Here is a 13,824-nt window from a genome sequence, read left to right on the forward strand (position 1 = left end):
AAACCCAGCCAAATGAGTGGGGTATAAATAATAAATTATTATTATTATTATTATTATTATTATTATTATTATTATTATTAATCAGACTTAAGTATGTTGGTTATATGAAGAAGTGTGCCAGTGTTTCTGTTTTGGCCCTTCAACCACCCGCCTTGTTTTGCAGCGAGATCCTGGAGCCAGGCTGGTACAGCAATAGCAGCTTAGCTAGCAGTGGAGAAGGCCTCTGCAAAGAAAAGTCTTTTCTATCTTTTCCGGCCTCCCTGCCTCATGGCAAAAAAGCATTGGTGGTCACCGGAGACTTCCTGGTGAGATATATATTTTTGCTGGACCCCTCTTCCTTCCTCCCCAGACTTAAATTCTAGAAATGGAAAGTATTTTTGCAGCCCATTCCACCACCCCCCCCCCAATATCCTCCAGGCAGTTTAGCCTCTTTCAAAGCAGACACACTGAACCAGTGCTTCTTTCTAGCCAGCGTAGTTTTGACACCTGGTTTCTTATTACATGATATTTTAAGCATTTTTTAAAGTTCCTCTTGAATGTGCCTCCAAAATTGTTTGATATGCACACACTCCCACCACATATGATTCATGGTTCCTATCCGTGGAAGCATGGTAGGCTGTGACCCTCCCTGCCCGCAGACTGTCTGGCCAGAGTGGTGCATGCTCTGGTTATCTCCCGCTTGGACTACTGCAATGCCCTCTACGTGGGGCTACCTTTGAAGGTGACCCGGAAACTGCAATTAATCCAGAATGTGGCAGCTAGACGGGTGACTGGGAGTGGCTGCTGGGACCACATAACACCGGTCCTGAGAGATCTGCATTGGCTCCCAGTATGTTTCCGAGCACAATTCAAAGTGTTGGTGCTGACCTTGAAAGCCCTAAATGGCCTCGGTCCAGTATACTTGAAGGAGCGTCTCCACCCCCATCTTCCAGCCCGGACACTTGAGGTCCAGCTCTGAGGGCCTTCTGGCGGTTCCCTCATTGCAAGAAGTGAGGTTACAGGGAACCAGACAGAGGGCCTTCTCGGTGGTGGCGCCCACCCTGTGGAACACCCTCCCTTCAGATGTGAAGGAAATAAGCAGCTATCCTATCTTTAAAAGACATCTGAAGGCAGCCCTGTTCAGGGAAGTTTTTAATATTTAACGCTGTACTGTTTTTAACACTTGATTGGGAGCCGCCCAGAGTGGCTAGGGAAACTCAGCCAGATGGGCGGGGTATAAATAATAAATTAATATTATTATATATTATTATTAAGCATTTTGTAAAGTTCCTCTTGAATGGCCCTCCGAAATTGTTTGATGTGCACACACTCCCACCACATGATTCCTATCCCAAGTGGCAATTCATCCGCGACAGGAATTGAGAATTTGGGATGGTCTCTTAACAAATCCAGTGGCACCTCAGGTTAAGTACTTAATTTGTTCCGGAGGTCCGTTCTTAACCCGAAACTGTTCTCAACCTAAAGCACCACTTTAGCTAATGGGGCCTCCTGCTGCTGCCACGCCGCCGGAGCAAGATTTCTGTTCTTATCCTGAAGCAAAGTTCTTAACTTGAAGCACTATTTCTGGGTTAGTGGAGTCTGTAACCTGAAGCGTATGTAACCTGAGGTACCACTGTAAAGACCATCCGATTGGGTGTCTCCTCATTTTCTTCCCAGGATAAAATCTTCCACACGGAGGGATCGACCACGGAGGAGCAGAACCTGAGCTGGCGCCAGCGCTTAGGCTGCTGCCGCAACAGAACCAAGAAGGACCAGGAGAATGCGATGGAAAAAGCCTTTGTGGAACTGGCCACCAGCTGCCAGGCTGTGATTTGCTGCAGGGTGACTCCCAAGCAGAAAGCCCTCATCGTTCAGATGGTCAAGCGCCACAAGAAAGCCATCTCCTTGGCCATTGGAGATGGGGCCAATGACGTCAACATGATTAAAAGTGAGGCCTGTTCCCAGGGGCCCGAGAAGCCGAGCTTCTAGGTCAGGCATCCCCAGACTTGGCCCTCCAGATGTTTTGGGACTACAAAGCCACTTCCAACATCAGGAGGAGGTGGGGTGGTGGGCTTCACACCCCTAACACGCGTGCGGAGGCTGGTTTCCAGTCCCTGCGCGATCAGGGGAATCCTCAGGCCGTGCCATCCCCTGAGCTAGCCAGTCGGCTGGCTCAGGGTGTGTGGCTTGCCTCACTTAAGGCAAGCGCAACTCCGGGATCTCCCTGTTTTGCCTGCGCAGCTGCTGTTGTTTCCCACCGGCCCGCCCTCTAACGTTCCCCGTCTGACCTTGCTATGGACCTCGGTTGGTCGCCGTCAAGGGGCCTGGTAGGAATTTTTTTCACTTGGCAAATTGGCACCGGCCATTTGGTTTTTCGCCTAGGTAAAGGTCAAGGGACCCCTGACCGTTAGGTCCAGTCGTGGCCGACTCTGGGGTTGCGGCGCTCATCTCGCTTTATTGGCTGAGGGAGCCGGCGTACAGCTTCCGGGTCATGTGGCCAGTAGGACTAAGCCGCTTCTGGCGAACCAGAGCAGGGAACGGAAACGCCATTTACCTTCCCACCAGAGTGGTACCTATTTATCTACTTGCACTTTGAGGTGCTTTCGAACTGCTAGGTTGGCAGGAGCAGGGACCGAGCAACGGGAGCTCACCCTGTCATTGCGGGGATTCGAACTGCCGACCTTCTGATTGGCAAGCCCAAGGCTCTGTGGTTTAACCCACAGCGCCACCCGCGTCCCTACCTCGTAGCAAATCATCACAACTCCTTTGGTTTTGGCAGTTAGGCATCGGTAGGGGTATTGTTATGTAGATGAGTTGGGGGGGAGGAGCGCCATCGCCTCCCCCATATACTGAAGGGTAGTCTGGTAAAGGATTCCGGGGGGGCGTTGCCTCGTCCGAAGCCTATGGAGGTCAGGGCCTAAAGCACGCCCCTGAACGGTGACCCCGGGAGAGTACCTAGTTGATGTGCATCAGTGTGGTGTGGTTAAGAGCGGTAGAATCGTAATCTGGGGAACCGGGTTCGCGTCTCCGCTCCTCCACATGCAGCTGCTGGGTGACCTTGGGCTAGTCACACTTCTCTGAAGTCTCACAGCCCCACTCACCTCACAGAGTGTTTGTTGTGGGGGAGGAAGGGAAAGGAGAATGTTAGCCGCTTTGAGACTCCTTCGGGTAGTGATAAAGCGGGATATCAAATCCAAAATCTTCTTCATCAGCAGGGCTCCCCCCCCCCCGCTGGTGTTAACCCTTCCCAGTCTTCATGCAAGCAGGCTGAAGCCGGATAGTCTGATAGGACCAATGCCTAAGCCAATACCGCTCTTACCTGTAACCAATAAAGTTGTGGCCAATTTTAGCCCATTAACCTAATACACGTGTCTTTATTTCCATTGGGGGGAGGCGGGAAGTCTCCATGCAATTCCCATCATCCCTAGCTAACAGGACCAGTGGTCAGGGATGATGGGAATTGTGGTCCCCAAACATCTGGAGGGCCAAGTTTGGGGGTGCCTGTTCCAGGTCTTTAGCTGCAATGCAGGAATCTCCTCTAAAGCAGCCATGACAAACCATGGCAACGAGTCGAAAACCACTTACCTTATCAATTGCCTTTTTTCTCTCCAGCTGCCGACATTGGGGTCGGGATCAGCGGGCAGGAAGGGATGCAAGCTGTTCAGTGCAGTGATTATGCCCTGGCTCAGTTCCGCTACCTAGAGCGACTCCTCTTTGTCCACGGCCGGTGGTCTTACCTCCGGATCTGCAAGTTCCTCCGCTACTTCTTCTACAAGACCTTCGCTGGCATGATGGTGCAGATCTGGTTTGCTTTCTACACTGGCTTCACAGCGCAGGTAAGAAGGGATAGGGACCAAGGGGCTCATTTAGCATCATGTCATACTGGCCAATCAGATACCTGTAGGATGACCTCAGGCTCTGAACACAAGAGTTATCTCCTGTGCACTCTTCCAGCTTCCAGCAAGTGGTGTGTTATTGCCTCTGACTGCAGAGGCAGAGCATAGCCAACTTGATGAATAACCATTGATAGACTTCTCCACCTCCGCAAATTTGTTTAATCCTCTTTTTAAGCTATCTAAGTTGGCACTCGTCGCTGCCTCTTGTGGTGGTGAGTTCCATAGTTTCAACTATGCACTCTACATAGTGAATTTTAAGGGGTTCCCCCCGCCCTCTCCCTGCAGTTAGTACCCAGAATGCGGCAGCTAGACTGGTGACTGGGGGCACAATTCAAAGTGCTGGTGTTGACCTTTAAAGCCCTAAACGGCCTCGGCCCAGTATACCTGAAGGAGCGTCTCCACCCCCATCGTTCTGCCCGGACACTGAGGTCCAGCGCCGAGGGCCTTCTGGCGGTTCCCTCATTGCAAGAAGCAAAGCTACAGGGAACCAGGCAGAGGGCCTTCTCGGTAGTGGCGCCCACCCTGTGGAACGCCCTCCCATCAGATGTCAAAGACATCTTAAGGCAGCCCTGTTCAGGGAAGTTTTTAATCTGTGATATTTTACTGTATTTTTGGTTTCTATGGAAGCCGCCCAGAGTGGCTGGGGAAACCCAGCCAGATGGGCGGGGTACAAATAATAAATTATTATTATTATATTACCCTTTCATTCTGCTGTTTTGTTCGCTTCCGAGGTGATATGGTACTGTGCATGATGACCTGTGAGACAGAAGATCCTGGGTTTGAGTACTGTGTTTTTGTTACGTTTTATTTTTTAATTGTTGTTGCCCCTGCTTGTGGCAAACCCAGCAGCAACTATGGGGTATAAATAACAATAAGGTGGTGATGATGATTGATAACCATTTTTTCTCCTGCCCAACTGCACAAGTCAAGCACTATTCGAGGGCATCATGGGAGGGAAATGGTTGATGTTCTCTTTTTCTAGCTGTATACTTATGTGTGTGAAAGAGGGGAGGGAGGGAGGGAGGGAGGGAGGGAGGGAGGGAGAAACAGAGATGGGGAGAGAGAAAAGGTAAATTGATAAGGTAGCGTGTTCTCCATAAAATGCATATCCCTTTTTGTTGGGATATGCCAGGGAGATATAGGCCATCACTGCCTCTACGTCGTCTCCGGACGTCCATCGACCTCCCGTAGAAACGCAGTATCAGCAATTAGTGACACGAGCTCCAGAAAATAGCTTTCCACATTCCAGAACTGATGCACGCTCTATCAGCAGATAATGCACAGCGAAAGTTGCACTCAGGAGAGCATTATTTAGAAAGTTTATTCAGCGTTGGTCAGAACAAAGAAAAACATGACTGCCTGCTAGCGTGTTCAGGCGCAGAGAGAGAGAGAGACAACAGCTCTATCAAAAACATAAACATCCTGTGAACAGGAAATACGCAGGCTGTGACACACAAAAGCCTGCTCCCTTTTAAGGTGGAACGGAAATATCCTAACACTTTTAAGCCAGAAGTGGTCAGGAATGATGGGAGTTGTAGTCTGACAACACCTGCAGGGTCACTGATGTCCCCCATCCTTGCTATGAGAAGGTCTCATTCCCTACTGCATTCAAGAGGTGAAAGGCGGCCTCTGTTCAGAAGAGGCATCCATTCCTGAACAAAGGGATGCCTCTTCTTGGTTCAGGGATGGTGGACATCCGTGAACCTCCAAGTGTCACTGGACCGGAGGTCTCAGCAGCTGGCATGGGCCGGATGATAGGAGTTGTAGTCCAACGACATAGGGTCATAGGTTCCTAACACCGGTTGCAAGTTATGTGAAGGAAACCCATCTAATCTTCTCTGGTTTTGCTCTTCCACCTCAGCCTCTGCTGGAGGGCTGGTTCCTTGCCCTCTACAATGTCTTCTACACTTCGTACCCCGTGTTGTGCATGGGCTTGTTTGAACAGGTAAGTCTGCCGTTTCCGTAGATGCGTTTGCTACCCACACCCACTCATCCCATTCTCCTCCATTACACAAGGAGAGTTCTGCCCTTGGACAAGTCCAAAAGGAGGGTGGTCTATCCAATTCTGCATCCTGTTGCCATAGCGACCAACCAGATGCCTGTGGCACGAAACCACCAGCCCTATCTCAAGCAGTGACCCCCCCAGCAACTGACGTTCAGAGACATCATGCTGCTGATCCCACAGGGAGTGTTCAGAGACCAGGGCAATGTAATAATAATAATAATAATTTATTATTTATACCCCGCCATCTGGCTGGGTTTCTCCCGGGAACTAAGGCCCGGGGACCAGACCCGGCTCAATTGCCTTCTAAGTGTGGCCTGCGGACGGTCCGGGAATCAGTGTGTTTTTACATGAGTAGAATGGGTCTATGGGTTATTTGTGGGGCATAGGAATTCATTCTTTTTTCCTTCTTTCCAAAATATAGTCTGGCCCTCCACAAGGTCTGAGGGACAGTGGACTGGCCCCTGGCTGAAAAAGTTTGCTGACCCCTGGTTTAGGGTTTAGGGTTTAGGGTTTAGGGTTTAGGGTGGCACCCCCCCAAAAAAAACTCATAACAATATCAACAATAAAAATAATCGAACCCTCTCTCCTCCTTCCATTCAGGATGTGAGTGCCAAGAAAAGTTTGCAATTCCCCGAGCTCTACAAGGCAGGTCAGAAAGACTGCTTTTTCAATTTCCGAATCTTCTGCCTCTGCTTCATCCATGGCTCCTTCGTTTCCTTGGCGAACTTCTTCATCACACTGTGGGCCATGGGAGACCATTCTGGCACCCACGTCGTCGGGGACTACCAGTCCTTTGCCATGGTAATAGCAACCGCTGCAATATTCACCGTCATTGCCGAGGTGAGTTTGGGGTGGGTGGGGGGTGCCCGTGTGTGTGTTTGTGCGTGTTGGATGTGATCGGTGATTTAAATTGTGATTTACCGTATTTTTCGCTCCATAGAACGCACCCGACCATAGGACGCACCTTGTTTTAGAGGGGGAGAACAAGAAAGAAAATTCTCCCCCTCTCTGCTCAGCGCCCCTTCAGTGAAGCGGCAGGAGAAACGGAGACCCTTCCATTTCTCCTCACGCTTTGCTGAAGGGGCGCTGCACAGCTCTCTCTCTCTGCTGAAGCCAGGAGAGTCTTGCTGTCTCGGCTTCAGCAAAAGGAACCTGAAGCCTTCGGAGCGCAGCGCGAGTTCCCGCTGCGCTCCGAAGGCTTCAGGCAGCTATCTCTGAAGCCTGGAGAGCGAGAGGGGTCGGTGCGCACAGGAGCTCTCCTTCTGCGCTTCGGAGGCTTCGCATTGCTATCGCTGAAGCCAAGGAGCCTGCGTTCGCTCCATAGGACACACACACATTTCCCCTTAATTTTTGGAGGGGAAAAAGTGCGTCCTATAGAGCGAAAAATACGGTACATCGAATCCACCCTGGTGCTGAGCAACATCCCTGTGGCTGCAGATTTGCCAAAGCAGTTTGCTTCACTGACCTTGCTTTCTGCATCTCCCCTTGGAAATGTGGAGTGATGGGAACTTACAGTCATATGTGGTGGGATTGTCGGTTAGTTAACAAATTCTGGAAACAGATTGGTATAGAAATATTGGGAACTGAGGGTAGGAAGGTGGAAATAGCTAAATTAATGGTTCTTATTACCCTGAGCAGCACGGAACATAGCTGTCAACTTTTCCCTTTTCTTGCGAGGAATCCTATTCGGAATAAGGGAATTTCCCTTTAAAAAAGGGAAATGGTGACAGCTATGACTGAGTTAGAAACAAAAGAGGAATGTAAATGGGTAAAAGTGATGGTAATTGCAGCCAGACTGGTTATAGTGAGTAGTTGGAAAAATCCAGAAGAGCTAGGGGTGAACCAGTGGAGGGAAAAATTGAAAAATATTATAATCTTAGAATATCTAACTGTGAAGATACATAAAACGAAAGGGTTTAAGGTCATTGAGAAGGAGGGGGATTGGTTTGAGAAGATATTGAATTATTTGGGGAGGTGTGAACAATCTGGGAGAATGTTAAAACCTAAAACCTTGTGGAGGGAGGAGTGTTAAGGTATATAGAATCGTACATATGGTTGATTTGAATATGTTATTATTGATTATGTATACCCAATGTATCAGCTGCCTAGGGCGGTTTCACTGTTTGTTTTCACTGTTTGTGTTTTGGTTGTTGGTAAAATAATAATAATAATAATAATAATAATAATAATAATAATAATAAATTCTGTATCTCCCCTGGCAGAGCATGATGGAAGTCAAATTCTGGACCGTCTTGTCCGTGTTGGCTATTGTCGTCAGCATCGGTTTCTACTGCCTTTTCTCCTATATAACTCAAAGTTTTCAAGCCTTCAAGACTTCCCCTGTAGCTTTCCAGTTTCCAGGTAAGAACTCCCGGAACTCTCTCGTATCTTCCACAACACTCAAACGGCAGATGCTTTGTGGGACGGGAGGAAGCAGGGAGGTATTGTTGGGGCAGATCTATGTGGACCATGCTGCCTGCCCTACAGGGAGGGCCAGCGCCCGTTGGGACTGGTGGGGCAGGAACCAGGGAGCCCAAACAGTAGGTGGAGCCAGGGCCTATCAGAGCCCCACGTTGGGCAAATGATCCTGCATTACAGAGGGTTGGACCAGATGTTCCCTTCCAGCTCCACTATTGTTGTATTATTATATTTTATGAATTGACTGAAATATCCCACTTGGAGGGTGGCGCTATGGTCTAAATCACAGAGCCTAGGACTTGCCAATCAGAAGGTTGGCAGTTCGAATCCCCGCGATGGGGTGAGCTCCCGTTGCTTAGTCCCTGCTCCTGCCAACCTAGCAGTTCAAAAACACAAAGTGCAAGTAGATAAATAGGTACCGCTCCAGCGGGAAGGTAAATGGCGTTTCCGTGTGCTGCTCTGGTTCGCCAGAAGCGGCTTAGTCCTGCTGGCCACATGACCCGGAAGCTGTACGCCGGCTCCCTCGGCCAGTAAAGCGAGATGAGCGCCAAAACCCCAGAGTCATCCGCGACTGGACCTAACGGTCAGGGGTCTTTTACCCCATTTGGAATACAGTGTCCAATTCGTGGCACCACAATTTCGGAAGGGTGTTGACAAGCTAGAGTGTGTGCAGAGGAGGGCAGCCAAGATGATTAAGGGTCTAGAACATGGGTAGGAAGGCAAACTCAGGCCCAGGGGCCGGATTTGGCCCAATCGTCTTCTCAATCCAGCCCACGGATGGTCTGGGAATCAGCGAGTTTTTACATGAGTAGAATGTGTGCTTTTATTTAAAATGCATCTCTGGGTTATTTGTGGGGCATAGGAATTCATTCATTCCCCCCCAAAAAATATAGTCTGGCCCCCCACAAGGTCTGAGGGACAGTGGACCGACCCCCTGCTGAAAAAGTTTGCTGACCCCTGGTCTAGAAACCAAGCCTGATGAGGAACTGTTGAACAGTTCCAAGGGAGTCCATTCCACTGTCAAACAGCTCTTGCCACCATAAAGTTCTTCCTGGCATTGAGCTGTAATCTCCTATCTTATCACTTGAAGCCATGGGTTCGAGTGCTACCCTCCAGAGCAGGAGAAAACAACCTTGCTCCATCCTCTACGTGGCAGCCCTTGAGATATTTGAAGATGGCTGTCATATCTCCTCTCAGTCTCCAGCTCCTTCGACCGTACCTCATCAGGCTTGGTTTCCATTTTGGTTGCCCTCTTTGGCGAAAGTCTTACATTGCAAGGAATTTGGCTACATGATCCTCACGGTCCCTCCCAACTCTACAGTCCTACGACCCCATGATTCCTCTGCGCACATTCTACCTTATCAAAAGCTTTCTTAAATTGTGGTATGCAGAACTGGACATGGTATTCCAGATGTGGTCTGACCAAGGCAGAATAGAGTGGGACTATGAGTTCCCTTGATCTGTTGATGCAACCTAGAATAGTATCACCTATTTTTGCTGCTGCATCACACTGTTAAGCTTGTGGTTTACTAAAACCCCTGGATCCCTTTCATGTGTACCCGTAAGTATGAATGGCAGGGAGGATTCTAGCCTGCATATATGTATAAATTCAATTTCTAGGAGATATTTAAAAGGCCCTGTTTCTTCCTAGCACTGCCCTTGAGTTTCCTTTGCAATTGGCATTTTGTGTGTGCTGGGTAGACACAGTCTCCTCAGCTGCCTTGCCACCCAACATATGAAGACCCCTCAGATGTTCCCGAGCTGACTGGGTCACTCTTTTCTCCTCCAGCTGCCACCAAGAATGCGCTGACAGACCCACTGTCACTCTTTGTGGTCCTGCTCTGTGTTGTGGTGAACACAATCCCCTCCCTCACCTTCCGTTTTGTGCGGAGTTTCGCGGGACCCACAACCATGTTGGAGGTGAGTGTTGTTTGGCAGTCTCCCCAGAGTTTGGGTGCTGAAGGACAGCACCAAAGCGTTGAGCCCTTAGATGGAATCCTTTGGCGCAATCTGTTGGGAAGACGGGATCAATGGCCTTCAAGAAAATCAACACAAAACGATGTTCCAATGGCATCTAAATCCAGCACAATTCTTTAGAGCTTATCAAGCTGTTTGCTGGAAGTGTGAAAAATATGAAGGGACATTTTATCATGTTTGGTGGACTTGGAAAAAAAGTCAAGAAATATCAGATACATCAATGTAGAAGGTTTTTAAAGCCTAACATTCATTTGAAGCCAGACGTTTTCCCGCCTAGGAATAATGGATACACAATTAGAAAAAGACTGTGGAATATTATTTCAAGACATGACCACAGCGGCGAGACTTCAACTCTGCACAAAGATGGAAAGATTCTTTATGAACTACGATGGTTGTTAAAATTATTGGACTTAGCGGAGATGGCAAAACTGACATGTTTAATTGGAGAAAAATCATTGTCAATATTTACTAAGGATTGGAAACTCCTTATAGACTTTTTGTGTGGAAAAGAAAACGAACTTATGATACGTGGGTTTGAGGATTGAGGAAAATATCAGTACTGAGAAGTTAGAATTACAGCCGTACCTTGGTCTTCGAACAGCTTAGTTCTCAAACGTTTTGGTTCCCGAATGCCAGAAACCCGGAAGTGACTGTTCTGGTTTGCGAACTATTTTTGGAAGCCGAACGGAGCTTCTGATTGGCTGCAGGAGCTTCCTGCAGCCAATCAGAAGCCGTGCTTTGGCTTCCGAATGTTTTGGAAGTCGAACGGACTTCTGGAACGGATTCCATTTGACTTCCAAGTTATATCATGGGAGAAATATAAGTAATACAGTCATACCTCGGGCTGAATACACTTTGAGTTGAGCGCATTTGAGTTGCGCTCTGCGGCAACCCGGAAGTAACGGAGCACGTTACTTCTGGGTTTCGCCACTTGCGCATGTGCAGACACTCAAAATGACGTCACGCGCATGCGCAGAAGCGGCAAAAAGCGACGTGTGCATGCGCAGACGTGCCATCGCTAGTTATGTTTGCTTCTAGATGCGAACGGGGCTCCGGAACGGATCCCGTTCGTATCTAGAGGTACCACTGTACATATTAAGAAAAGAACACGACGGAAGGATGCACAAGGAGTCAACAGATACGGGAGATTTGCTCTGATTGTCGATGAAATGTGAAAATTCAGTAAAAAGGTTATGCCAAAAAGATAACGCTTTCTGCTTTCTTCTCAGGTGCTGCAAGCCCGGGACATGCAGGAGAAGCAAAAGGCGGTGGAACTGACCTCTCACATCCGAAGGAACTCGCACCTGAGACGTTCCAGCTATGCTTTCTCTCACAAGGAAGGTTACGCAGATCTCATCTCCAGAGGTGCTAGTCTACGAAGCAAGGGCCCCCGTGTCCGCAGCCAGCTGAACGGCTTTGGCGGCAGCCCCAAATAAACCCCCTCTGCAGATGGTGCCTCTGAAGAAAATAAGTTCCATCTCTGTTGACCAGGAGAAGAGCAAGGCCTTGGTGTGTGTGTGTGTGTGTGTGTGTGTGTACCAGTAGCCATACGGACCATCGTCGGATAATCTCCATCACCTTGGCATCCGAACAGGGCTCCCGAGACCCGAAGAGCAGTCCGCAGCAGATCGCAGCTCTGAGTTCGAATCCCGGCATGCCGGACGTTTCCTTGCGCGGAAACCGCCGCCGTTCTCGCACGGGCGCCGGCAGACGTTGAGCGGTGACTCTGCTGTGCTCTCACACCGTAACTGTGGTGTGAAAGAAGACGTCGATGTTGCAAATACCCTCTGAAACTTTATTCAGAAAGCATTCCAATCGACAACCACCGGTGCCTGATTCTTATGGTTGTTTTTTTAATTCAGAGGCACCGAATTCAGAGGCGCCGGCAGAAAGGAGAGCCCTCAAGGAAAGTGGAGCTTATCCCATTCACTTCTGAGCACGGGTCAACTCCTAGGGGCCAATGGATATTTGCCCCCCTCAAAAAAAAAACAATGTTTGAGGAGGCTGAGCCCTGCAAAGTTGATGTGCCTTGCTATTCAAATGGTGTGCGTGCACCTCATCATGTGATTGATTATTCAGGGAGGGGCTTGCCTGCCCCCCCCCAATATTTTATTCAAGTTGGTACCCCTGTTTCTGAGCGTCCTTCCAGGGGGTACATACCAGCAGTAGCCAGAACTAGAGGCAAACGGACAGAGCCTCAAATGTAAACTTTAACCTTCGTCCTGTAGGCCAGTTTCTGCAAGCGCTCACACAACCCTCTCTATCCTCTAGCCAAATAATCAAAGTATTGTACAGTTGGAAGGGACACCCCAAAGGGCATCTAGGGAAACCCCTTGCAAATGAAGGAATTATGTTTGTGCCACAAACACCTCTTAAGAACACGAGCGTGGACTTCCCGGAGTCTTCTCGAACCCGGCACCCTGTTTTTGACAATGACCAACTCCAAGTGTTTTTCTGGGAATCGCACGGCCAGGGCTCCAAAACTGACACACAGCCACTGTCACGGACAGGTAGACTGCCTCTGAATTTGGAGGCTCAGCCCAGCTGTCATTCCTAACCCAATAAGAGCCCTGACGGATCTGACCCAAGTTCTGTCTAATCCAGCGTTTAGCTACAAACTGTCGGGTGTCTGAGAGAAGCTCTCAAACGGACTGTGAAGGCCACCAGCCTCCCAAGTTGCTGGACTTCATCACCTACTGCTGGGAGGTAGACTGTCCCTATATCTGGCCGTTCTATGTCTTGTAGCTTTCAATAGGTGCCTGGCTGTCCTTGAAGGTATTTTTTTTTTTTAATATTTTTATTAAGTTTTGCATAACTATATTTCACAGACATACAACAGACAGAAGGTATTTTTAAGCACCGCATCATAATTTCCCGGGGGCTCTTTTCCTCTGCAACATTAGTTGTTTTCAATCATTGTTTTCTGGCTGCAAGAAAAACAGGAGGTGCCTTTTTAAAAATAAATAAAGAACATTTCTCTCTTTTTTTTTTTAAAAAAGAACAGTTTATTTAGTGAAGGAAAGCCGGCTCCAGCAGTAACCCACTTGACAAAGCTCCATAAAGGTGGTTTGTTTTTTTAATTCCTATTATTATTCTCTTAAACAAAATCAGGGTGCATTGCCGCTGCATTACCGGCAAGAGCCCCTAGAGGCCGCCCAAGCGACACGGCCGGTGTTGGCTGTTGCACACAAGACTGCCCTCTGCTGGACGGATGCAGTACTGACACAGAGCGAAATCTCCCAAGACTGTAGCAGTTTGGCTGACTGATTATGGGATGGAGGGGAGAAACTTCACAGCAGAATCTCTGATGCACAAGGGCTTCAACTCCAGACAGAGGTTCTGTCCAAAGGCATCCCTAATCTCCCCCCCCTTTTTTTTGCACTGTCCAGCACTTTGAAATAAAACTGATTTTGGGAAAGGAAAACAAAACAATTCTGGCTGGTTCTTGGGGCTCGCGACACAGATCTTTCGTCCGCAGGAAGTGTGTTCTGGGGGGGTTCCTGGGCAGCGAGCGGAAGTCCTCCTCTGACATTGTTCGAAAGGGCACAC

At 48.8% G+C, this 13,824-nt stretch overlaps 2 protein-coding genes across 2 annotated transcripts in view; both read left to right on the top strand.

Moving 5' to 3' along the window:
- Nucleotides 1–11,711, top strand: part of ATP8B3 (ATPase phospholipid transporting 8B3) — a gene marked incomplete at its 3' end in the record, with an annotated part of 58,374 nt that extends 46,663 nt beyond the window's left edge. The window contains exons 20-26 of the mRNA XM_079961125.1: nt 164–305; nt 1,657–1,927; nt 3,592–3,815; nt 5,737–5,820; nt 6,481–6,720; nt 10,000–10,218; nt 11,505–11,711. Of these exons, the coding sequence (XP_079817251.1) occupies nt 164–305; nt 1,657–1,927; nt 3,592–3,815; nt 5,737–5,820; nt 6,481–6,720; nt 10,000–10,218; nt 11,505–11,711 (1,387 nt within the window). The remainder of the gene's footprint in view (nt 1–163; nt 306–1,656; nt 1,928–3,591; nt 3,816–5,736; nt 5,821–6,480; nt 6,721–9,999; nt 10,219–11,504) is intronic.
- LOC307206959 (phospholipid-transporting ATPase IK-like) overlaps nt 1–13,259 on the top strand; it is a 37,897-nt gene extending 24,638 nt beyond the window's left edge. Inside the window, exons 14-22 of the mRNA XM_079960490.1 lie at nt 164–305; nt 1,657–1,927; nt 3,592–3,815; nt 5,737–5,820; nt 6,481–6,720; nt 8,103–8,241; nt 10,088–10,218; nt 11,505–13,050; nt 13,122–13,259. Of these exons, the coding sequence (XP_079816616.1) occupies nt 164–305; nt 1,657–1,927; nt 3,592–3,815; nt 5,737–5,820; nt 6,481–6,720; nt 8,103–8,241; nt 10,088–10,218; nt 11,505–11,711 (1,438 nt within the window). The 3' untranslated portion in view covers nt 11,712–13,050; nt 13,122–13,259. The remainder of the gene's footprint in view (nt 1–163; nt 306–1,656; nt 1,928–3,591; nt 3,816–5,736; nt 5,821–6,480; nt 6,721–8,102; nt 8,242–10,087; nt 10,219–11,504; nt 13,051–13,121) is intronic.
- Nucleotides 13,260–13,824: the final 565 nt, after the last annotated feature.

Source organism: Podarcis cretensis, assembly GCF_951804945.1.
Source record: "Podarcis cretensis genome assembly, chromosome: 18".
NCBI lineage: Eukaryota > Metazoa > Chordata > Lepidosauria > Squamata > Lacertidae > Podarcis > Podarcis cretensis.